This window comes from Strigops habroptila, chromosome 4 (assembly GCF_004027225.2).
Source record: "Strigops habroptila isolate Jane chromosome 4, bStrHab1.2.pri, whole genome shotgun sequence".
Taxonomy (NCBI): Eukaryota; Metazoa; Chordata; class Aves; order Psittaciformes; family Psittacidae; genus Strigops; species Strigops habroptila.
Window position 1 is genome coordinate 33,253,036 of NC_046358.1, and position 22,847 is coordinate 33,275,882.

Here is a 22,847-nt window from a genome sequence, read left to right on the forward strand (position 1 = left end):
CTTCCTCCGCCCGCTCCCGCTCTGCCCCTCGATTCTCCGAGGGGAAGAGAGGAGACACCAGGACCGCAGGGGCAGAGCACGCTGCCCCGCCGGGAGAAGCCGCTCGGGAAAGGCGGCACCTTTGCTGAATGACACCGCCTCCTCCCTCAGCGGGGACAGGAAAGGTCTCACCAAACCCTGCGCGCTCTCTCCTTCGGGCACGCTCCGTTTTCATGCCCTGGCCCCCGCGCCCACGCCGCCGGTCATCCCTCCCTCCTTTTCTCCCTCGCTGTGGCTCACCGCCCCGCAAGGACCGGGTCCCCCGCTCCTCGGCACCCGTCTCGCGGGGTCTCTCGGGCCTGGCCCCCAGCAGCGCCCGTGCCCCAGAGCCCGGAGAGGCAGCGCCGAGCCCGGCCCGCGCCGCCCGGGACCCGCCACCGGGCCGGAGGGTCCCAGACCCCGCGGGGCGCCGGGGCCACCTGCCGAGGACGGCCGGGACTGCGCGGGACCAGCGGGCTCCCGGTCCTGTCCGGGACAGCCGAGCCCAACCAGAGGGGGCGGCGGGAGCTGCCAGATAGGGAGCTGGGCACCGGCTCCATGCTGCAGCGGGACGAGCCCGCCGAGCCGTTTTCAAACGCGGCAGCGCGACGTCTTACCCAAACTCACCTAGCATTTTTGCAGAAGGGAGAAGGGCAGGGGGCTGTGTAAGCCCAGTACTAACTCACTTGTAAAAGCAGTGAACTTAAAACAGATCTTTACACCGAGTAAAAACTCAGTAACTGCAAAGCTGATCCTAAATGTAAAGCAGATTAAAAAAAGGCACTGAAAATTCAAAAGAGTAATTTTGAAAATCGTATGATAGAAAAGAGCACAATGAGGAGGTGAGAGTAACATTTTCTACATTATCAGAAAAAATAAAATCTTTTCACCAAAGAAAAAACGGAGGAAAAAAATATCTAACCTTGAGAGAAAGAAGGTCACTTGAATAATTGTCACTTGAAGTAGCAACCTACTCCGGTCACTGTCACGGACAAAGGTTTACAATGGACATGGCACAGAAGTACCCGCAGTGAAGCATTTCTGTGCCTGACAGACAAACTAAAGGCTGGAAAACCCTGGTTAACAGTCATTTATTTCTGGGTTTCTTCGTAAACAGATAATACTCTTCCTAAAACCAAATATTTAAAAGTAGTGAGAGGAAAAAAAGGTATATTATTATTTAATTTGGTGAAGCAGTAAAGAAAGTTCTTTAACACTTTGCCTCAATTCCTTTAATTTTTTTTTTATTTTTTTTTTTCCAACTAAATGCTGGTGTTTTTTCCTTCTTGCAAATTTTGTGCATGTGTAGGAATACAAGAAGAAAAATATCAACAATATGTCAGCAAAAATGTTCGTTAGCTTAGGCAGAAGAAACTTGAGAAAGTAACCTACACACAGTAAAAAATTAGACCACAATCTTCTTGGATAAATAGTTCCCCTCCAGCTAGATCAGAGTTATCCAAAAGTTATGAGTACAACACATCTGACATTATTTTGATAGAACTCTTTCATTTAAGTCTTTTCATTAGTATGTGTTTCATAAATATAATTAATGCCCTTAACACATTTTTTTAAGGTGAGCAAATAATACTATGTCCATAAAGAAATATAATATAAATCCTGATCTTACAGACATATGTTAGTGCTTAAATCTCATGTACGTGAGGAATCCCATCAGATACATTTATTCTGTTTAGGATAGGGGTACCTTTAGGGGGTTTCTGATGAGGAGACAAGGTGAAGCACCAACCAGAACTTCACACTGCATTGCATGGAATTCTCTTGGGAATGGTGGGTGTCCTGTGCCCCACACAGTCATGTCCTTCTGGCACACTGCTCATATCTGTAACTCACCCTGCTGCCCCAAAAGCCACCACCCACCACCACTTTTTGGTGTCCACATCAATTTGTCTAAGTAAAAATGAAACCGTAGGCAGACCACTGAATTTCAAGGCTGTTGAACAAGAGAGCTGCACACTCCACTGTGGCACAGGCAAGGGAAAACCTGTGACTCAGTGTTGTCAAGTCAGACATAGTGCTCTGTAACTGTTCACCACTTTGGTTAGTGCTCAGGAAGACTCCGGTACTGTGTAAACCAGACTGAGTTGCCGGAGGCTGCTTACCAATGTGTTCAGGCTTGCCATCTCTCAGTCATGGGATTGTGTTCTTTCCCAGCCAAGGGCTAGTGACAGATTTCATGAAGAAGAAAGCCACAAGATAGTACAGGTTCTGAGCATGGAAGAACACCTATTTCTGGACTGCTATCCCACCCTGTCCTGTCCAGTGCCATCCTGTTCCCTGTGGAAGCTAGCCACACCGTATCCTGTGTAGCATAGTAATTCAGGGTCAGCAAGGGTAACATTACCACAGTTGTTACAATCCACAAAACACCCTACTGCTTAGTCTACCCCCTCTCTGTTGTCCAAGACATCCAGGGTAATACTGCCTGGCATACATTATGCATGGCCTGTCTTCCTGTTTTGGGGACCATAGACAAGATACATATTCTTATCCATCTATCATATCAGTTGTGGGACACAATTGTATCATAATACTCTAAATCTCTGAGGGCAACACATAGGAAAGGGGGCTGAGGTTGTGGTGAAAACTCAGGGTTCCTTACAGCGTGCTCCATACAATCCCACTGAGCCTTCCTAGGTCTGGAAACAACACCTCAGTGCCCACCCATCCTGCAGGGAGGCACTTGCCGGGATCTTCAGGACTTGCCTCTTTATTTCCTCTCATGCTGTTGTGGTTTCTATTTTATGTTGTGGTGAAGTGTTCAAAAAACATGTAGGTGAGGCCCTCAGTGATATGGTTTAGTGGTGGCCTTGGCAGTCCTGGGGTAATGGTTGGACTTGATGATATTAAAGGTCTTCCAACCTAGTCAATTCTATGATTTAAACTGCTGTAGCCACCCAGCCATAATTTTTTAAAATGAAATGTCCATACATCAGAGGCCAAACAAAAATTAAAGTTTAGTGTAGTTAGGCTTGCTAAAGGGAGAAATCAGCCACTTAACCTAATATGCTACATGTTACAAAATTCAGACAGTGCTACAGCTGCCTACAGGGTTTCCCCAGGTTATCAAAGCGCCCTGCTCGTTTTCTTGTTCTTACTGCCAAAGTATCCAGCCTGTCCTGGGGACACTGTATGCTGTATTAGCAATAGGACATCAAAATCTCAGTTCCTTTTGGCTATGGCAAGGAAATATTTTGATTGACACAGGCTGACACCTTACAAAGCCATCTAGCAAAACAAATGTATCACCAAAAGAATCTCTGTCTTCTTTTGGTCCAAGTCTCTTAGCTGTCATGAGTCTATTCAACACCTCATTTCCAGGCAGCACGTACAAATCGTAGTTGTTTCATCCAGCAAACATCAGCTAACACTGTCCAGAGGCACCTCATCCACTTCGAGCAGCAGCATTAAAATCCTCTTCCAGCTTAATCTGTTTTCTCACAACCAATCTTGATGACCTAATACAACTTGGAGCACAACACAGAAGTCCTTACTTTTCATGACATGGCCTGGTTAGAGGGAATATGCTAGGGATGTGTATCCCCTCTTTAGTGACAGTACTACTGGGATGATTTGTTACAACACCTTGTGTGTACTCTCTTGAAACCCCTCTCTCCGCCAGTTTTATTCTGACTTCATTGTTACTTTTTATGTGTCACTGTGTGAAGACTAAGCAAAGGAATAATAATTTTATTGGTGGGCAGATAAGTAGTCCCAAGATTTAAGTAATTTCAGTGGGTTTTCATAAATCAAATCACACTCCTTCGTTTGGTGTACTAAAGGTATCCTTCTGCTACTTACCTTTACTAATAGGCTACTCTGCATTAGCTACTCCATAGTAATTGCATTTCAGGGTCTTAAACTAGAGGAAGGGTAATTTGTTTCACTGCTCTTTCACTGAGTGCAAAGTATTTTGAGTTACCTTTTATTTAGCAGGAAAAAGAGCATGCATATAGAATGCATATAGATATTTGCAATAGAAGCTTTAGCATGGCAACTGCTCTGTGGCAGCAGTGGTATTCCAGAAAGTGTTAATGGAAGAAATAAGTATCTTCACACTGTTTCTAAGGGATCAAAAATGGTAACTGTAAAAGATCACAGAATGAAGAAACGGCAAGTCTGATGCTGAAGTAGATGATCTTCCGAGTAGATGTCAAAATAAATAAGAACTGTGTAATACATGGTTTCTGGGCTTGAACACTGAATGAGAGAACCAAGAGACTCCTCTCATTCAAGGCCTGATAGGCTTGAAGGAAACAGGACAGAATATGTGACTTCAGCCTGGGAAGAGTTCCAGGACTGGGTGCACTGCCTCCTGGGCTTCTAGGCTTTGCTTGCACATCCTGAACCAGGAACATCAACAGCAGGAATTTGGGGAGAAAAAGGACTATTGCTACCATGTGGTGTTTCCATGGCAAACCACGGGCACTGGGTTTGCTCCGACAAGTTATGCTCTAAGGAAGATAATGTTGTTTACACTGTAGTTTCTAGCATGTTCAAGGAGTCTGCTGGTGAGAAGTCTGCAATCACAGTTTAGTTGTTTCACTCTGTCAGGGCTCTGCCCTGGCCAACTTGGCCACCTCAGCACCATGCACCCTCTGTTACAGCTCTGGGGCTCCGGGTTAGCTCAGGGCTGTGCACCCAAACCCATGCCTATTTAAAGTTTGAACCCCTTCCCAGCCTGATGCCTGCAGCCCTGTCTTGCTGACTGGTTTTCCTGGGTAGACTCTGGACCTACATGGAAGGTATCGTCTCTGGTCTTCTCCCTAGTCTTGTCTCCTTGATAGAACTTGGACCTACATTGTAGTCTTGACTCCAGGTGTCTCTTGTTCTTTCTGTATGGACCCTGGACCTGATTTGATTCCTTGCCTTGCTGGGACTGTCAATATCACCAACCCAATCCTGATGGGATGCCACAGGACTGTGTCCTGTTGGCAAAGTCACTGTCTGTGCTGTGGCCACACTTGGCTCCCACCTTGCTCATAGAGCAGCTCGTCAGGGCAGAGGGCACTGAGGAGCCTGACTGGCCCTTCCTGGCCTCCTCTAGGAGCTCTGCCCAGTGTGCCCACAGCCAGGACTCCATGTCAGCCCCCAAGGCCATCAGTGTCTGCCCCAGCACTGCCATATTGAGGCTGGTCTCCAGCTCCTCACAACCCTGCCCTGCTTGGCCATGTGGCCTGCTAAGCCTGGTCTGATACCCATCCTGGTCCAGCCTCAGCTCATCCCAATTCCCAGGGAGGTGCCCTGTGCCTAGGGTTGGGGTTGTCCCGGAGCCCCTGGGCTGCCCAGCTCCTGGCTGGGCTGGTGCGATGGAATGGGCTGGCAGGTCCTGCCTCTGGCTCCAGGTGGATCCCATGTGGCTCCTGGCCCTGAGGGAGCTGCCAGCCCTGAGGTGCCATGCTCTGGCTTCTCCTAGACAGCTTCTGGTCCTTCTGTTCAACATTTTCCTGAACAGGCTGGCAGATGGTGGAATGAAAAGTATGTTTGTAAAGCTACAGATAACCGCAGGCTAGGGAGGTCTGTGAACTCTAGATCAGAATATAAATTCAGAAGAGAAAAACACAAGCAGCTACATGCAGTAAGACACACCCTGCACAGCAGAAAAAATTGGAATACTGTGCAATTATTCAACTTTACTTTGCATTTATAGAGTTGCCTGGAATACTTTATCTGTCAAGAAGGAAGCAGACAAACAGCATAATTCACAGGATAGTAAGGAAAACAGGAGGTTTAGAAACATGAGCTGTGTTGAAGGAACGATGGAACACAGTTGCTTAGCTTAGTCGAGGCTGGAAACATTTCAGGCTGTAAAAAAGAACAATAATCAGTAGTTCTGACCACATCAATTCTGAAGCATTGTAACATCTAGCAGCTTAGAGTGACTGGCAACTTTCCACCCCATGTAGAACATTCATAAATGTTCCTTTTTTATACACTAAAAAATATTAATGTATTAAAAGTACAACCAACATGTGTATATACACAATTATAAATATAATCCTAAGAACAGACATTCAAAATCCTGTATGCCCTGAGGACAGAGAAATGAAGCAGTTTTAATCAATGGATGTGGTTTATGCTCTGATCCTAATAAGCAAATAGGGAAGAAAAATCAGTAGTAAATCTGCAGTATATTGCAGATTTCTTTTTCCCTGGTGCTCTTTCAAAGACCCTGCACGTTCCTATTAATTTAAACATGGCAAAAATTGACAAGCATATTTTTCCACTGTTACACTCCCTCTAGTGACTGCCACGATCACTCATTTAGTATCTATCTCAAGCACTGCAGGGCTCAGAATTCCATTGTTTTGGGGGTAGTTAAAAAAAAAAAACATTATTCTCATCTGCCAGATTTGCTATGGCATCTCAGGTATCTTTGCACTGCTTATACGGTTTATACACAAATCAGATAAACCACAACAGATTCTAACAAAGAAGGAATTAGCTCCTAATTAGTGTTCCACATAAACTCCCCAAGGGATTACTAGATATCAACAGTTAAATCTTGTAATATCTGTATGAGGAAGTGTTCAAACTGGGAAAATAATTCAATAAAGAGTAGAATAAAGGCAAAGTTTGTGGGTTTTTTTCCAGATTAATTAACATGTTTAGCCATTCCAGACACTTGTAAGATATGCCCGTTCCTACCTGTTTCTATTTCAGTATCTGAATTTCTAGTCTGTCAGAAAAAGAATTACATCAGACATACCACTTTGACACAGCACCAGTCACCAGGCCAAGTGTTTGAATAGCTACATGAAAGAATGTTATTCCAGGGTCTTGAAGATTTATGTCTATGTAACCAGTTTACCTTCAAGAGCAGGTAGTTGTGGAGTTTTATGGGTATGGGATCTTAAGGAACTCTTGTGCTTCTGCTTTTGCTTTATTTCATGAAAAAGCCATGAAAAAGCTGTTAAAATTGAAATACTTGGCTGAAAACTAAATACGAGGTAGTGCTGTGTAAAGCCTTGTGAAGCCTGAGGTTGTCAATTCTAAGAGAGCTCTGAGAGAACACTAAGATGAAACTATCCCTTGAACTTGCAATTAGTTAAGGTAAGAAAGCTTTTTCCAGGCAGGTATGTTTGTGTCCAGAAAGGATTACAGAATCACAGACGCATTGAGATTGGCAGGGACCCCTGGAGGTCATCTGGCCCCTGCTCAAGCAGGATCACCTAGACTTTGTTGCCTAGGACTGTGTCCAGATGGCTTTTCGCTGTTTCCAAGGATGGAGATTCCACAACCTCTTTGTGCAACCTGTGGAGCATTTGGTCACCCTCACAACTAAAAAGTGTTTCCTTATGGTCAAACAGAAGTTCCTGTTCAATTTGTGCCCATTGCCTCTTGTTCTGTCACTGGACACTACCTTCTTTATACCTTCAGGTATTCATACACATTGATGAGATCCTCCAAGCCTTCTCTTCTCCAGGCTAGAGAGCCCCAGCTGTCTCGACTTTTCCATATGGGAGAGATGCATCAGTCCTTTAATCATCTCAGTGGCCCTCAGCATGTTAGTAGCTCCCTCAGCATGCATGGATGCATCCCACCAGGGCCCATGGACTTTTATATGTTCAGTTTATTTAAGTAATCTCTAAGCAGATCCTCTTCCACCAAGGGAATTCTTCCTTTCTTCAGACTCTCCTCAGGTTTTCTTGCTCCAGTAGGAAACTACAGAGAGGGTTAGATCACTGAAAGTAACCAGGTTTATGTACTCTTTCTAAATAGCATCTCCTGCTGTCACTGTTGAATACAGTATGCTGGGTCATATGGACCAGCAGAGCATTTTTTATTTTCCTATCTGGACATGGTGACAAATACATGCACGCAAATCATTTTAGCCTTCTCCTTAACTCTAAAGAAAGGTGCAGTAAAAAATCCCTAATGCATCCATCTAGTCTGGAAATCAACATGCACAGGTACCAGGAACTGACTTTACTGAGCTGACAGTTCAGCAGACTTGTAAATTTGCAACCCTCATCAACAACCCTATCACTCTTACCTGTTCCCTCTCCCATTCCTTGGATTTTGAAGGGAACAGAGGACACCAGAAGTTTGCGCTTAACATTTTGTGCAAAACCACAGTGATCTTCAAGCAGTTCATTACCTTACACTGGTGTTCACTGAATCAACTGAATCTGAAACCACCACTGGCCTGCTGCTTTCTTCTCTGTTAGGAGTGGTGGGGATCTTGATGGTTTGGATCATTTTCATCAAGATACACACAGTCAAGGAGCCAAGACATGCCTGCTTACATGATTGGGGTTTTTTTTTGTAACAGTCCTTAGTATTTCACTTTTTATACCAAGCAAGCCTCAGCTTGATGAGAATTGGCTCACCCCTGTTGTAATCATATGGCACGAAGGCACACCTACTGCATTAGCGACTTGTCATGAGTAAATGAAACAGTCCTGTGGGATAGGAATGAAGGCAGGCAGTATGGATTGTCAGCCATGCTTTATTACTGTGCTCAGAGGCCAACGATCACTCCCTGGAGTGGAACCTTGAGGCAATACAGACTTACTGTATTAAAAAACCCAACCCACTCTTTACCTGGGGCTTGAGAGCTCACCTACAGGTGATTTCCAGCCAAATATGCCAGCGATTTTAGGACTTTTCCAAGTTCTGTCCAAGTTTGAGGACCAGGCGATGTTTCCTGTGACCACCCACAGCACTCTTTCCCTTTTCTCTCAAGGCCAGTCAGTGTAGCAGTCTGCAATATTTGGTCGTTTTTACTGCACACAAGGGTAACAGGAACCACATTTGTGAGTTGGGAGATGCGGGGCTTAATGAAACAGGAAAAAGTCAAGAGATAAGAATGGATATGTATCCCTTGTGTGAAACAACTGTTTCAAGTTTCACTCTCTGCTTGAAAGGAGGTTGTAGTGAGGTGGGGGTCGGTCTCTTCTTGCAAGTAACAATCAATAGGACACGAGGTAACTGCCTCAAGCTGCACCAGGGGAGGTTTAGATTGGATATTAGGAAAAAATTTCTTCACAGAGAGGGTGGTCAGGCACTGGAACAGGCTGCCCAGGGAAGTGGTGGAATCACCATCCCTGAAACTGCTCAAAAACCATGAGATGAGGCCCTCAGTGACATGATTTAGTGGTAGACGTGGGAGTCCTGGGGTAATGGTTGGACTTGATGACCTTAAATGTCTTTCCCAACTTAGTTCATTCTATGATTCTAAGTAACTCACACACTCCTTTTCTCAGCAGCACCAGCCAGGTGCCCAGTCTCCTCGTAAGTGGCATGTACACACCTGCTTTGCCAGGGCAACAGCTTTTGCTTCTGCTCTTCACGTTTATTAAGCTGCAGTCCGTATAAAACACCAACGCATTTTGTAAAGGTTTACCTTTTAAAAACTTTTACAAACACCAGCTCCAGTGACCAGCTTCCCGCCTCAACCCCGCGGCCTCCGAACGACCAACAGCCACCCCCCCAGGCGGGGCCTGCCTTCCCTTACAGCTCCTGAGGCAGCACGCCACTCGGCTCGGCCACCGTCCCTGCCGCAAGGTCTCTTGGGAGTTGAAGTCCTCCAAGCCTTCTTTTCCTTCGCAGGCTCGTCCCTCGCGGACTACCTGTCCCACAGAGCATTGCGGGGAGGGGGGGCCTGGCGCCCGGAAGGCGGTGCTGGCAGTTGGTGGCAGGGCGGCTAGTTCAAGTTGCCATGGCGGCGAGGTGAGGCGGTGTGTGGGGCCCTTGGGCTTGCTTGGGAAAGGGGTCAGCTTCGCCTCGGGGAGCTGTCGCGACCTCCTGTAGCTGCTGTGCGGTGAGGACTGCGGCCGCGGGGAGGGCTGAGTCGGGGGCTGCGGCTAGAGCGGCTGCGGAAACGCGCTGCGCTGCCGCTCGGGGCTGGTGCGGTGCGGAGCGCCGCGGCAGGGCGGGCGCTGAGGTGAGCGGCGCCGGGAGTCGCGGCAGCCGGGAGCCGCGGCGGGAGGCGCAGGATGTGGCGGCCGCGGGGTTGCAGCCCGCCGGCCTGCGGAAGGCGCGGCCGTCGGCGTGCCCGGCGCCGTCCTGGTGTTGTCCCGCTGCCTCTGGGGCTTTCACGGCCGTGTCTAGGGCAAAAGATCCCGGAGGCCCTCAGGGATGAGGTCAAGTGTTAGTGAATTTCGGTACGTGCACGGCGGAGGGAGGGCTTGCAGAGGGAGTTGGTTTTATTTGCTGTGTGTAGTATGAAGGAACTGTTTTATGTGTCGTGGTGCCGCAGAAGGTTGGGAAAGTGGTGTCACAAATTGACAATAAAATGTAGCACTGGTGCCTGCTGGCATGATTGTGAACTGTCACCATGTCGGATCACCTTACTGGTTTTTGAAAACTTCTGGCTCAATTAGAACCACTGAAGGCAAGGACCTTTCAGATGTCAGGTCCCTTTCTATTGGGAAAGAATATTTTTGTCGTGCTCAGTCTTATCTATAAGGCTTCAAACATGCCTTTAGCACTAAGTTAGTTACCTAGTGATAGATTTGTCTGAGTGGAGCTAAACAAATAAAAACACTTGAAGTAATTAGGTTGTGTATACTGAGTTTATCATTTGTTTACTTGAGCTGGAGAACTTGCAGTTGAGACTGTCACTTGTACTTCTTGTTTGCTTCACCCTGCAGATCTCTTAACAAGATAGTCCAGAGTGAAACTGAAACATTCTGTTTCCTACAGTGAAGGAAAATACTGAGTACTAGTGTTTTTCCTGAGTGCAAAAAGTTGTCAGTTGTAATCTGTTTGGGTACCCTGAAAACTAGTAAAAGACAAATGACTCTCACTGTCAAGTAGGTTGTATGATCATGTGCTGAAATCAGTCTAGGTTTTTGTAAAAAGTGATAATAGGCACTTTTTAATTTACATTAATAGGCATATGTGCATATAGAGTATTTGTACAAATTTCTACATATATTATGATTTTTTTAAAAATGTAAAATGAATTTTTTGTCATTCCTTTAAAAATGAGGATGTTGCTTTATACGAAACGAAACTTCTTCAACTTAAAAGTACTTATGGTTCCTCTTATGTTGCTAATAAGAACAAAGAGGAATGCTACCTAACCAGAAATAGGAAGTTTTCTTCAGACAAAATGTCCGCCCGTGTCTAGCGTTTTCTTTCATGTTTACCTTGTTTACTAGCCTTTCTTCACTGCTTTGGCCAGCAAGTACCATACTGAGCCTATTTTTGGGCAGCTGAAAACAAAACCAATAGTATCTTCTTTTGTGAACCTTAATTTCCCTTTTGTTTTCTCCAGTGTCATAGCTTTTCAGTAGTTCGGACGGCACAGCCTGAGCGGGGAAAGCCCGCCCCGGGGAGCGCGGGAGTAGCGCGCGGCGCGGCTGGGAGCGCGGGAACAGCGCGCGGCGCGGCGGGCAGCGCGTGGCGCGGCAGGTGGCGCCGGCAGCGCGGGCGGGCAGCGGGCGGGGCGGGGAGCGCTCGGCTCAGGGCCAGGGCCCGCTCCGGGAGCTCTGCTCCGGCTGCCTCGGCGGTGGCAGCGGCGGCACCGGACAGAGCCGAGGGGAGGGGAGGCTGCGGCGCAGAGCTCGGGGTGCACAAAGTGCCTCCGCTGGTCTCTGGAGGCGAGGGTGCACGATGGGCAGGGCTGCGCTCGGTGCGCCCAGGGGCTGAGCTGCGGGAGGCTGTCAGTAGCTAAAAGCTGTCAGTGAAGCTGAGAGGGAGCTGGACCGCTTTCTCCAGACCCAGACTGTTCAGGGGCCACAAGCATCCGCCACAGTACACACAGAAAAGGAAGAGGGCATTAATCTCGGAAGTTGGGAGCTAGTATCAAAAAAAACAACAAAAAAAGGAGGAAGAGGTGATTGTCCTGCTGTAATCAACGGTGGTGCAGGCTCACCTTGAGTACTGGGTGCAGTTCTAGGCCCCAGCATTTAAGAACATTTAAGTCCTTGAATGTGTCCAGAGGAGGGCAACAAAGCTGGTGACAGGGCTGGAAGGCATGTCCAGTGAGGAGCGGCTGAGGACACTGGGTTTGTCTAGTTTGGAGAAAAGGAGGCTGAGGGGTGACCTCATTGCTCTCTACAGCTCTTCCCAAGGAGGGGAAATGGAGAGGGAGGTGTTGATCTCTTCTGGCTGCGATGCATTGATAGGTCATGTGGGAATGGTTCGGAGCTGCGCTTGTGGTGGTTTAGACTAGACATTAGGAAGCATTTCTTTATCTCGAGGGTGGCCAAAACCAGGAACAGGCTTCCTAGAGAGGTGACCAGTGCCCTATGCCTGTCGGTGTTTCAGAAGCATTTGGACAACACCCTTAATAACATACTTTAACTTTTGGTCAAGCATTTGGAAGTGATCATTGTAGGTCTCTTCCAACTTCCAGTTCTTTTCTCACTGTTTCCTTCTTTCCCTAACAGTACATGCTGAGGAAATACTGGGTGACATTTCTTCCCAGCATGGCACTAGCGGAAGGGATTGAATGGGTATCACATCCCATTGTAGGCATTGGGTCTGTCACTCTGTGGGAAGGAAGCCTGCGCCTTCTGATGGGGGTGAGAGATGTAGATTGTCTCTGCATGATTTGAGCATCTGAACAGATTTGCGAAAAACATGTGTGAACTGGTTTTTGAAACTCTTTTGTGTTCATCCAGTTTATTTGGGTTTCCACAGGATAGCAAAAGACCACATCTCTGACATCAGTGAGGCTCAAAGAGCAAGCCCTCAGCCCGAAGCAGAGTGTGCTCCTGAACTAAATGGTTGCAGATCTTGTTTATGTGTGCAATACCTGCTCATTTCCTTGTGATTTCCCCCCACTCCCAACCCCACCCCTCCCCCAAATACTGGTTTGTAAAAATGCCTGAGTTGTTTCTTTTGGAGAAACAGAACAAAACACGAGAGCCTGAGAATGACACTCCATCAGGAGTCCATCTGGCCCAATCCTCTCTCTCCAGTGGCACCCCATACATGTCTAAAGGAGAGTAGATGAGGAGTGCAGGTCTACTTCTGTGAGGGTCCAGAGGGTGTTCATAGGCCTCGGTGCCTGGGACCAGCCTCCCTTGAGACCTGCACTGCAGATAGCCCCTCAGACCTACGTCAGAGCTTGTCATGCAGAACTACATGCATAACATACCATAGCTGTTCTGTTCTGTTCCATTCTGTTCCATTCCATTCTCTTCTGTTCTATTCCATTTCATTCCCTGCACTCACAATGAGTTGTAGAATGATGAGACCATTATTTACCTGAAATGCCAAGGGGTTTTCAGCACCAAAAACACTTTCAAAGACACAAATCAGAAAGGTTACAGGTGGAAAGAGTATTTTATTTATTTATAAGGTAATTTTATTTATCTCATTTTAATTTAGTTTAGTTTAGCTTAGTTTAGTTTAGTTAATTTTAGCCTAGTTTAGTTTAGATTCTATTTTCTTTTTCTAAATCTCTCAGAGCTGATGCTCACAAGTGCTAACACGATGCACACGCGTAGCCAGCAGCAGACTGATGCATCTTTCAGTTTAACTTGAAAAAACATCCCTTGCAGCCTGACAAAGGAAAGCCAGGGCAGGAGTGGTGCCGTGGTGGTGCGAGAGCAGTGCAAGAACTCAGCCAGAATGGGCCGGGGAAGACCTGACAAGGGGTGGTACTCAGTGCTACAGAGGACAGCAGCAAGTCCCGGGGCCACGCTGGGGCCACCCTGGGAGTCCAGAAGGCTGCCTCCCCCCGGATGCGGGGCACGAGGGCCAGCTGCGTGGAGCACGAGCAGCTGCCTTTGGGCCACAATAGCCCAAAGGAGCCCCATGGAGGGGCTGTGCTCGGCTGCGGAGGAAGGCAAAAAAACCCCAGGGACACTTGCTGGGCCACCCTGGGGGCAAAAAAGCCCTTCCCCCCCCAGCTGCAGGACACGAGGGGCCACCTTCGTGGTGCATGAGCACCAGGTGATAACCAAGCCAAAGTGGACCAAGGAGCCGTGACAAGTGGTCATGCTCAGTGCTCAGAGGAAGGCAAAAAACCCCCAGGGACCAGTGCCAATCTGCCCTGGGGGAAAATTCCTTCCTGACCCCAGCGCTGGCGATCGGCTACTCCCTGAGCATGTGAGCAAGACCTGCTCCTGGTCCACGGGCTGGTTATGGCTCTAAGGGGACACTGGCACTGCATTTTCTGCCTCTACCTGGAGCCATCTCAGGGGCTTCCAAGAATAGCAAAATGCCGCTGGCATGATCAACCCCGGGGGCAAGAATCCTTCCTGTGCGTGGCAGTGGGAGCTCCAAAGCACTGGGAGAGGGCACTGGGCCATCTGTGGATCCTATTTCTTATGGCTACTGCCACTATCTCCCCAGAAGATGAGGACGGCGAGTTCCCTGAAGACTGAAGCAGGATTTCCATCCATCCAATGAGCTCTGAGTGTGGCCCCTCCAGGAGCTGGAGTTGCAGCAGAGAACCTCCAGCAGCTTCGGGCAGTCTTCTCCCCTCAGCCCCTCCAAGTAAATCCATTGGTGCCTCAAGGAATTCCTCTCGGATGCCTTCAGGCTGCCAGCTCTGTCCTGGTGGCAGCGCCGGGCACTCTGGCAGTGGGACACAGGAGGATGCTGCTTTATACTGCCCCAGAGCATTGTGATGCTGTGTTGGCGGGTGGTGGCACTATGACACGGAGGTGACGGGGCCCCCACAGCCCTGCCCAGTGCAGCCCTGCTGCTGCCCCTTTGCCCAGCATCCCTTGGAGAAAGGCCTTTGGGGTTCTGGCCTTGAGGCAGTGCCTGCGCCCAGGAGGCCCAGGAGTATGTCCCTGCTCATGGCGGCCACACACTGGGTACCGCTGCTGGATGTCCCTGTAAATTAGTCTGTATGTTCAGACTGTATCAATAAAGGCTTTTATACCATGTACATCATTTGACTGTGGCGATCCCAGAGGTGAAAGAAGGGGCTTTGGTTCCCTCTGCATGAACTTTGCAGAAACGTAGAGAGCATACAGGATTTCCTCACCATTCCTTATCAATACACCAGGTGGCATTTGCTACTATGCTGCTTATGGTGAGGTCGTCTTCTTGGAAAGAAGAAGAATTTAAGAAATCTCTTCAGTGTTTGTTACACAGGGTGTTTAGATATTTGCTTGTGTTTATTAACATTCATTTGTCTAGTTTGGGGGTTTACCCCACATAGGGACTGTGAGAATGAAGACCTTAGGCCCACTGTAGGAGAAGGTCAGATTTGAGATCATCTTAAGAACCTGAACGTGCACAAGTCCATGGGACCGGATGAAATCCTTCCACAGGTCCTGAAGGAGCTGGCAAATGAAGTTGCTAAGCCACTGTCCATCACATTTGAAAAATCCTGGCAGTCACGTGAAGTTCCTGATGACTGGAAGAAGGGTAATATAACCCCCATTTTCAAGAAGGGGAAGGTGGAAGACCTGGGGAACTACAGACCAGTCAGTCTCACCTCTGTGCCTGGCAAAATCTTGGAGCAGATTCTCCTGGAAAGCATGCTAAGGCACATGAAAAACAATGAGGTGGTTGGTCTTCAAGTATCTGAAGGGGGCCTGCAAGGGTGCTGGAGAGAGACTCTTCATCAGGGACTGTAGTGATAGGACAAGAAGTAATGGGTTCAAACTTAAACAGGGGAAATTTAGGTTAGATATAAGGAAGAAGTTCTTTACTGTGAGGGTGGTGAGGCACTGGACGAGTTGCCCAAGGAAGTTGTGAATGCTCCATCCCTGGCGGTGTTCAAGGCCAGGTTGGACAGAGCCTTGGGTGACATGGTTTAGTGTGAGGTGTCCCTGCCCATGGCAGGGGGGTTGGAACTAAGTGATCTTAAGGTCCTTTCCAACCCTAACCATTCTATGATTCTATGATTCTTATGGTTGAGATGCTTCTCAGAATGATGTTTTCAGAAGATGTCAGCTGCTGCTTTGTATTGATTTCTATCAGTTCCTATCTCTTTTTCTGATATTACAAGTTGTCATACTTATCTGTTTAAAGAATTTGGTTCCTTGGTACCATATCGATTTGATATCAACGGATACATTGCCTTTTTTTCTTAGTCTATTTTGTTTTTTCTGGATATTTGCATTAAGTTGATTAGTCTATAACTTCTCAGTTTTCTTTCCTTTCCCTCCTTTTTAAGAAGCACCATTTGCCTTTTTCCATAATATCTCCAATTCTTCTTGAGTCGTTAAGGTAATGGTTCTTAGACTTGCTTCAGATGTTTAGTTACTTGGGGCTATTCCTCTTAATTGGCCCTGGCCATTCTCTAGCAAGTAGTATGAGGTAAAGGGGAGTGATTCTGCAGACCAGAACAATTGTTAAAGCTCTGATGTCTCCAGTGTATGTCTGGGGGGAGAATTTGCTTTGGGCTATGGTCTTATCTGGGTACTGAACTTAGAAGTAGCGAGAGTGCATCTTTTGATTTAGTTCTCTCCTAATTGGCTCTGCCTTTTGCATCTCGGCACTGCCTCATGGTGTGAACAAACATAATAACTGAGGAACAGTTGGAAGATCTGCTTCAAAAGTATATGCTGCTGACCTGAACCAGAAAGGCTAGTGTAAATGTGGTCTGAGTCTGTGAAGTTGCTTTGGGAATATTGTGCAAGTCAGAGACTTTTCAGTTAAAGTCTGGATTCGACATTCATAACTTTTTCTGGTCTTCCTGTCTAGGTTTCAAGATACTAATGGCAGATTCATCCAGTGATTCAGACAACTTTCTTAGGGCTCGAATAGGAAGGCGGCCACCTTTGAGAGCATCCCACAGCAGAGCTTGGAACTATGGTGCAGAAGAAGTTACAGAGAAGATCCATACTTTAGCAAGCACCTTACAGGTTGTTTATAAAATATGGTTTTAAAGTATTTATAGAGTCTGTGTTTCTGTAACACAGGGGTCAAATTTTCATTTCTGAAATTGTGGAAAATACTGCAGTGATGGGAAACATTGCTTTCTGTGCAAACCAGAAAGGTTTTGGGGAATTGTTTGTATTGCCTTTGAGCTGAAAGTATGTGGTTTGTTACACTTGTATACAGCTGTTATTTCAGACAGTAATAGTGTTGTCAGAAACAATCACCTGTTTGGTAATACTGTTTATAAAGTTAGCCAACTGAATAATGCCACATAAAATTTGTCAGATTCTCAAAAGAGGTATTACATTTTGTAGCAGAAAATTCCAGCCCCATCTTTGTTGTCTTGCACTGTGTAAAATTGCCCAATTTGTGATAAAGTACATATGTAGGCAGTTAATTCCCTCATGATAGAGCTTACAATTCAAAGATTTTCTTTGTGTGGAACTTCACAATAAGAAGCAGTATTTGTAAACTTGCAAGAGATCCATACCCAAGTAGTAAAAAGCATTCATCTAATTCCTGCTGTTTTAGCGGAGACAGTGGAAGAAATATATGAATCTGTTTTGCAAGTGGAAGGAGACATTTAGCTATCTTAATGCCATTTATTGCTTGAGAATGCATTGCCATTCTTCTCCAGCTGACAGTTCTGAATACCTAGGGTGGGTGAAACTTACAAAACTTGAATTTGAAGCTGTGGCCTTACTGTTGTACTGGAAATGATAATGACCTTTTTGTGAGATTTATTTATTTATTTATTTATTTATTTATGTATTTATTTGTTCTCATTCCCTTTAGCCATGCTGTACCTCTTCAGATTCTGGTTGCTTGAACAGGATTTTGAATGCTTAGACTCTTTAAAAAGCACTTGTATTATCATTTTACACCGATAAACCAACAATAATAAAGACAACAGTAATGTTTGAATGGGGAGATTTCTGGTTTGACTTTTCTTCCTCAAACTTTTTTTTAAGGATACCAACAGAAATCTAAGACATGTTGACCATTTGCTGGGGCAGTACAGAGAATACAACAAGGAACAAACTGAAGCGATAGCAACTGTGAGTAACCTTCAGTTTATCTTAACTTCTTAAATCTCTTCTGCTAATAGCATTCATAGCTGGAAACTTGGTAATAAGTTTCATTCTTACTTGGTAAGAATGTATCAAGAATTAGGTAGATGTAAAGAGAAACTTTGCATATTTATTTGAGCAATCTAAATCAAACTATATTAATATGTTATATAATGAACCTGGCAGGTTTTGTAGCTTCATTGCTTTTCTGGTTTCTAAGCACCAAATAGGTTGTTATGATACAATACCATGTACAAGGTGTATAGCTGAAATAGAGTATTAGGGAACGTGTTTCTTTTGCACGAATAAGTGATAATATGAAAGCTAAATTACAGCAGGAATGAGATTGTGATCATACTGGTGTAGGTTTTTTCCTGTCATTCTACAACAGCTGCTGAATCTGTTGACCAGCTTTCTCTAAATTGCAGAAGGGGTGAAATTCTCGTAAAGAGCGATCTTCTACAAGCTTCAAAACAAGTGTCTAGACAGAGAAAGTAAAACAAATTAGTGCTGGTAGGGCAAGAGAGGTTTGTAACTTAGTTGTAAACAAACTGCAGCAGCTGCCCCCTTGGAACAAATACATGTGAAATGTAGGAACATTTTGCATGTGAGGGTAGAGAGAAAGAGGAAAAATAGCAAACATCATAGAATCATAGAATAGTTAGGGTTGGAAAGGACCTTAAGATCACCTAGTTCCAGGTGATCACCTAGTTCTAGGCAGGGACACCTCACACTAAACCATGTCACTCAAGGCTCTGTCCAACCTGGCCTTGAACACCGCCAGGGATGGAGCATTCACAACTTTCTTGGGGTACCCATTCCAGTGCCTCACCACCCTCACTGCAAAGAACTTCTTCCTTATATCTAACCTAAATTTCCCCTGTTTAAGTTTGAACCCATTACCCCTTGTCCTACCACTACAGTCCCTGATGAAGAGTCCCTCCCCAGCATCCTTATAGGCCCCCTTCAGATACTGGAAGGCTGCTATGGGGTCTCCATGCAGCCTTCTCTTCTCCAGGCTGAACAGCCCCAACTTTCTCAGCCTGTCTTCATACGGGAGGTGCTCTAGCCCTCTTATCATCCTCGTGGCCCTCCTCTGGACTTGCTCCAACAGCTCCATGTCCTTTTTATGTTGAGGACACCAGAACTGTACACAATACTCCAAGTGAGGTCTCACGAGAGCAGAGTAGAGGGGCAGGATCACCTCCTTCGACCTGCTGGTCATGCTTCTTTTGATGCAGTCCAGGATACAGTTGGTTTCTCGGCTGCAGGTGCACACTGAAGCCGGCTCATGTTAAGCTTCTCATCAACCAACACCCCCAAGTCCTTTTCTGCAGGGCTGCTCTGAATCACTTCTCCACCCAACCTGTAGGAGTGCCTGGGATTGCCCTGACCCAGGTGTAGGACCTTACACTTGGCTTGGTTAAACTTCATAAGGTTGGCATCAGCCCACCTCACAAGCGTGTCAAGGTCCCTCTGGATGGCATCCCTTCCCTCCAGCGTATCAACCGAATCGCACAGCTTGGTGTTGTCAGCAGACTTGCTGAGGGCGCACTCAATCCCACTGTCCATGTCGCCAACAAAGATGCTGAACAAGACCGGTCCCAACACCGATCCCTGAGGGGAGCAACACCACTCGTTACAGGTTTCCAACTGGACATAGAGCCATTTACCACAACTCTTTGCGTGCAGCCATCGAGCCAGTTCTTTATCCACCGAGTGGTCCATCTATCAAATTGATGTCTCTCCAATTTAGAGACAAGGATGTCGTTCGGGACAGTGTCGAACGCTTTGCACAAGTCCAGGTAGATGACGTCAACTGCTCTGCCGCTGTCCATCAGTTCCGTAGCCCCATCATAGAAGGCCACCAAATTGGTCAGGCAGGATTTCCCCTTAGTGAAGCCATGTTGGCTGTCACCAACCACCTCAGTGTTTTTCATGTGCCTTAGCATGTTTTCCAGGAGAATCTGTTCCAAGATTTTGCCAGGCACAGAGGTGAGACTGACTGGTCTGTAGTTCCCCAGGTCTTCCACCTTCCCCTTCTTGAAAATGGGGGTTATATTACCCTTCTTCCAGTCATCAGGAACTTCACGTGACTGCCAGGATTTTTCAAATATGGTGGACAGTGGTTTAGCAACTTCATTCGCCAGCTCCTTCAGGACCCGTGGATGGATTTCATCAGGTCCCATGGACTTGTGCACGTTCAGGTTCTTAAGATGGTCTCAAACCTGACCTTCTCCTACAGTGGACCTAAGGTCTTCATTCTCACAGTCCCTGCATCTGCCTTCCAAGACTTTCGTGGTGTGGTCAGAGCATTTGCTGGTGAAGACTGAGGCAAAGAAGTCATTAAGAACCTCAGCCTTCTCCAAATCCATGGTAGCCAGTTCTCCCGGTAGCTTCCGGAGAGGGCCCACGTTTTCCCTGGTCTGTCTTTTATTTGCTACGTACCTATATAATCCTTTCCTGTTATCTTTCACATCCCTTGCCAGATTTAATTGTAATTGGGCATTAGCTTTCCTAACCTGGTCCCTAGCTTCCTGGACAACGTCCCTGTATTCTTCCCAGGCTGCCTGTCCTCGCTTCCACCTTCTATAAGCTTCTTTTTTCCCTCTAAGTTTCCTCAGCAGCTCCTTATCCATCCATGGAGGTCTCCTGGCCCTCCTGCTGCACTTCCTTCTAGTCGGGACGCAACACTCCTGAGCCTGTAGCAGGTGATCCTTGAATATCAACCAGCAGTCTTGGGCCCCCCTGCCCTCTAGGACTATATCCCATGGAACCTTTCTAAGCATGTTCCCGAAAAGGCCAAAGTCTGCTCTCTTGAAGTCCAGGGCAGTGAGCTTGCAATATGTAGAAAAGACTTGTTTTCTTCAGATAGCTTGCTTTCTAAATTGATATGCATAAGTTTTGCAAGGAAGTAATCTGGGATATTAGATGCCTTAAAAGTAGATTTTTTTTTTTTTTTTCCTCTTCTGTTTGAATCCTGTTTATGTCTTTGTAAGCTCTGCTTGGATACTGAATTTGTGGAATTTCTGGTGAGTGTTGGAGCTGTTTAAGGTTGTCAGTTTTTAGCAAATAGTGATACTAAATGTAGTTCAAGATTGTTACTAAAAAGATGTTCAATTAGGAAACATCAAGATGAGCAAGACAACACTCACATTTAGTTTTGACTTAACGTCTGTTCTTCTTAGTCGTGCTAGGTGGCATTTGATTGTGGCTCAAGGAGAAATCTAGAGACTCTAACCATCTCCTGCTAGAGCTTTAAATAATAAAGTAAAATCAGTCTTCTTAGTAAAATTAGTAAAGATAGCATGTTTCTCCGAGTTCCTCTTCTCTTTTTGAAGCAGAAGTTTTAGCTGTTGTGTGTATTTGGTATGTGGGAAGAAGCAGCTGGAGTCAAGAAGTAGTGAATCTGTTTTCCTTGTTTAATAAATATTTAAGAAAAACTTGAATAAATTTCTCATTAGGATGGTGATGTGTTGGGTTTTTTTTTTTTTCACAGTGGTAATCGGTCCAGCATTTCTGTCATTTTAAACAAGACTGTTTATCTAAGAATAATTTGCTCCAAATGGGATATGTGTTTAGGTTCTGTTAGTTATGCTGATTGTAATGTCTAACCCTTGAATTTTTTGTAATCTTTTCCTTTAAAAAGACTTTCTTCAGACCATTGTATAGCATATTTACATTTATGAATTGGTGACTGTTGGGCTGCTGTGGAGCTATTTTCCATTCTAACTTGTAAATTAATCTCACTACCCCACTCTGAGGTGCTCAGTGTCTGTTGTGAATCAATGAAAAACTTGCTACATAACTTACAGTGTCAGGAAGACTTGCTGTTCAGAACTTTATTTCATTGTTGCTGTTGTTAGTTCTGTAGTGGTGGGACCATTGTACTTTCCATATGTGCTCTGGTCTAGAGCAAAGTTATTTTCCTGCTGACTTTGCTGTTTTGGAGAGGTTTTAAAGTAATTAGCCTTTGAGAGATATCTGTTTGCTTTGTGGTTATCTATTTTTTTTTTTCCGATGGCACTGGTATTTGTCTCTTTAAATTAATATATATATATAAAAAGGAAGGTATGGGAAAGGACCAAAATATTAGGCACTTTTTGTGCCACCTAGAGAGAGATCCAACAGTGTGTATATTTCTGCAAGAATAAAGCAGCAATTTAACCATTGTGTACAAGCCTCTGTTAGGGAAAGGGAAGGCAACCCTTTAGGAATAGATGTTTTGCGGATTGTCGAATAAAGAAAGGTGTGTCAAAAACAAGTGGCTGAGAACCAAAATTAGCAAATGTAATTTTAGAAAATAAGGTGCAAGTTTGAAAAATGAGGAACTTATTTAGGAATATAGTTAGTTCTGAACTTTCAAGTTTGGGATGACTGTCCTTTTCTTCAAGTGTAGCTAGTAAAAGTAGGGCTTGATATAAAGCTGCTTAGTGAAATTTGACAGCTGTATGTCAAATTGATTCCAGGTAGGGCTGGTAGAAAAATGCCAATTGAAAATAAATTCACTGAAGTTGTTTTCTGGATTTTTCAGGGCTGACAAATAGGTCTTAGTTTGGTTGTAGGAGGCACTTTTTTTCTTTTGAGTTTTCCTGATGTGTTGCACCACTGTTGTGAGAAACTTGATATTTGAAGCTGCCAATGTTGTAAACATGTTGTGCAATAGTTATAGGAATATGACATACAAGATAATGAAGAAAAGCTGTTATTAATTCATACCTATTCTTGGCTTAAAAATAGTTTTGATTCTCTTAATGACTTCTTTGAAAAATAATATTTTACATACTTTTTTTCATCAGTCTGTGTTCATATTTCAATAAATTGTAATTTCTCTGCAGTTAAAAGAAACGCTGGAACAATCTATAGGTCAGTTAAGGAGCCAACGATTAACCCGAAACTCTGAAATGAGAAGTGCTTCTCTCTCAAGCTTATACCCTAGTGATCTGGATGGAGGAGGAGTGTCAGGTAAAATACTTAGGGTGCTTGAGT

General features: G+C 45.5%; 1 protein-coding gene across 5 annotated transcripts in view; it reads left to right on the plus strand.

The window, feature by feature from the left end:
- Nucleotides 1-9,602: 9,602 nt before the first annotated feature.
- The window catches only part of CEP128 (centrosomal protein 128), a 117,581-nt gene continuing 104,336 nt past the window's right edge, over nucleotides 9,603-22,847 (plus strand). For 3 of the 5 annotated variants that reach the window (XM_032919869.1, XM_032919870.1, XM_032919871.1), the window contains exons 1-4: nucleotides 9,603-9,756; nucleotides 16,612-16,772; nucleotides 17,760-17,846; nucleotides 22,697-22,823. In XM_032919869.1, coding sequence (XP_032775760.1) covers nucleotides 16,626-16,772; nucleotides 17,760-17,846; nucleotides 22,697-22,823 — 361 coding nt within the window. In that variant the 5' untranslated portion in view covers nucleotides 9,603-9,756; nucleotides 16,612-16,625. Of the gene's footprint in view, nucleotides 9,806-16,611; nucleotides 16,773-17,759; nucleotides 17,847-22,696; nucleotides 22,824-22,847 lie in introns of all 5 variants that reach the window. The other 2 variants (XM_030482350.1, XM_032919872.1) reach the window with 2 other exon arrangements.